The sequence below is a fragment of the Chrysochloris asiatica genome, unplaced genomic scaffold (assembly GCF_000296735.1).
Source record: "Chrysochloris asiatica unplaced genomic scaffold, ChrAsi1.0 scaffold00105, whole genome shotgun sequence".
Taxonomy (NCBI): domain Eukaryota; kingdom Metazoa; phylum Chordata; class Mammalia; order Afrosoricida; family Chrysochloridae; genus Chrysochloris; species Chrysochloris asiatica.
The window spans coordinates 10768209-10771187 of NW_006408623.1; the positions used below are offsets into that span (position 1 = coordinate 10768209).

The window sequence follows — 2979 nt, forward strand, 5'->3', positions numbered from 1 at the left end:
GGCATATCATCAGGGCAAGGTGGGGCTGTCCAGGAGAGTCCAGGGAGAATGGCAATTCCCTGACTGCTTCCAGGACCAAGTGACACATTGATGCCTTAGTTGAGTGCTTTCTTGGTGAAGATGTCAACAAGTCCTGGTGGGTTATAATTTGGGTGTTTTCTGAAGACCACAATACTCATTGTTTTGTGTGCCTTTCTGAATAGGGACCCAAAAGGTTCATCCAGATGTCAGCAGGCAACCAAACAGCGGTAGTGGAGTTCATTCTAGAGGACTTCTCAGAAGACCCACATCTCCGACTCTTGCTCTCGGTCCTTTTCTTCTTCCTCTACCTGACAGCTCTTGTAGGAAACAGCCTCATCGTCACACTCATCACTCTGAGCCCAGGTCTGCACACCCCAATGTACTTCTTCCTTGTCAACCTGGCCATTTTGGACATCGTCTGCACAACCACTGCTCTCCCCAAGCTTTTGGAGAGATTGGTATCCCGGGTAGACACAATCTCCTATCAGGGCTGCCTGACCCAAGTTTTCTTACTGATCTGGTCTCTTGGTGCGGAGCTGTTGTTGCTCACAGCCATGGCATTTGACCGCTATGTGGCCATCTGCCAGCCACTGCGGTATAGCACCATCATGAGTTGGCCACTGTGTGCACTGTTAGATGTAGCTGTGTGGACATTCAGTGCCATCAACTCATCAGTGCACACAGGCCTCATTACAAAGCTGACCTTCTGTGGCCCCAACCACATTCCCCACTTCATGTGTGAAGCCCCCTCACTGCTGCTGCTGTCTTGTAGCTCCACAAAACTAAACAATGTCATGATTATCATTGCTGATGTCTGCTTCGGTGTGGTCAACTTCTTTCTCACACTGGGCTCCTACGGTTACATCGTGGCCAGCATCTTCCGCATCCGCTCAGCTTCCGGCAAGGGCCGAGCCTTCTCTACCTGCTCATCCCACCTCCTGGTGGTCACCTTGTACTACTCCACTGTCATCTACACATACTTCCTTCCTGGCTCTGGTGCCTCCATGGAGAATGGCAAGGTGGTGACTTTGTTGTACACAGCGGTCAGCCCTGCTCTGAACCCGCTCATCTACACGTTGAGGAATAAGGATGTGAAAGCTGCCCTCCAGAAACTGGCCCCTGCCTCCTCGTGAGGAAAGAGTGTGAACACATGAATTTTGCTAGTGTCAATTTAGTTAATTTGCAAATATGACTTTGATAATGAGAAGCAAGAGGCAATGGACAAGAAAGTAACTAATGGCTAATGGGATGGATTTGAAAAAATTAGCTTCCCCTCTGTCAGCTGCCCAGTAACTTACCTGGACTTCAATCACTCCTGATTCTGTTGTCCTGACCCGGCTACTGTGAGTGAGTGAGTTTAGCACCCAACAGCAAGTCTTTATGTAGAGGGTGTCACTTTCACCCCCCTTTAGTGTGGAGTTAGGGTTTTGCCATGAGGCCCCCTGAACACATTACTTTGTGAACTCCAATGTGAGGAATTCTTCAAATGCTTTTGCAAAGACCTCACCTAGACCTAGTTTTTTTGGTGTTGCTCTTGGAAACCCAGGAGTGTTTGCCCCTCACCATAAGAGAGAGTTATTGGCCCTGGCATGTCTGAAAGGTAAAGACATATGACACCCAGTCTTCACTCGCAAGACCTGCAGAATAGAGGCATAGTTCTATTTTTTTCCCTTCCACAAAAGGTATTCTCATTCTTTACCTGGAATCTGTACCATAGCAGGAAACGGTTGTCTTTTTAAAAAAGCTTTATTTATTATTTTTCTTTAAGTTTTCATTGTGATTGAGAGATAGTTTACGTGGGAGAATGTAAGGTTTACCTTCATCCTATTTTATTTTATTTCATTGCAATGATTACAACCCCCCTCCATGCACATCAATCAACAGCATTTGCTTCCATTCCCTGTGGTGTTTAATTTTTTATTTTTGGATGTACACAGAAACACTCAGGAATATATAACCATTCAAACATTCATAGGGTATACGCTGCAAGCCTGCTCCCGGCTGCCAGCACACAGCCCCTCTCCCTCAATGAATCTAGAGTAAGAGTTGTCTTTTGTCTTTAGTTTTGCAAATTTTATTAAACATTGTTTGTATGGGTTCAGTTCTTCCTCAGTTTCCTTTCCACTATGATCATGGATCATATTGTTTCCAGCTTCTGAATGTTGATAGTTTTCATTGCCTCAGCCTATCTCTCTTCCTTTCTCTTAGTAATTTTATCTGTTCCCTGGCTGCATTTATTATCAATCTTTGACAGTGATGTGCAAATTTATAGCTATAGACCAAACCTGGACCCATTTATAAAACTGCCCAGCTAGCACTGTTTTTGTTGAGTGTCTTTAAGTTGGTTCCAACTCATAGAGACCTGGTATAGGTTTTCTGAGGATCATGCAAAGGTGGGCTTGATGTGCTAATATTGATGTTAACAGTTTAGTATTTTTTCTACAGCACCACACTCAGATCCCAGATTTTACCCTCTAAAACTGATTACACTGTTCAAGAAACTGTTGTAGATTTTTGGAAATCTTTCAGGGAGGTCATGTAGACCTTCAGTTTCCTCAATACCACCTGGTTGCAAGAGTCAGTTATTGAAAAATTCTCAATATTCTTTCTTAGTTTCTGTATCTAGACAATCTCTAAATCCAATTATTTAACTCGATATCATCATATCTGTTTCTTCTTTCACTTTTAACACTTACACATGGTACCATAAGGCTCCTACTGGCTAACATGATGCCTTGTAACTGGTCTACCTACATCTACTGCTAATCTTGACCACCAGGATTGGTTCAGCCTTGTGTGCAGAGCTATAACATTCACAGTTCATTATGCAAGGTTTAAAAAGTATAGAATGTCACATTGCACATACAAGTTGTATGAATTTACAGTGAACACCTATGTATGCATTGTCTATTTTATTCTGTTAATTTGATACTGCATTATTTTTCATCTTTTCATCCC

The 2979-nt window shown here is 43.3% G+C and overlaps 1 protein-coding gene across 1 annotated transcript; it reads left to right on the forward strand.

Annotated features, from left to right (window-relative positions):
• Window positions 1-224: 224 nt before the first annotated feature.
• Window positions 225-1154, forward strand: LOC102833151 (olfactory receptor 13A1-like). The gene has a single exon (XM_006867500.1). The coding sequence runs from the start codon at window positions 225-227 to the stop codon at window positions 1152-1154; it is 930 nt and encodes a 309-aa protein (XP_006867562.1).
• The last annotated feature ends 1825 nt before the right edge of the window (window positions 1155-2979 follow it).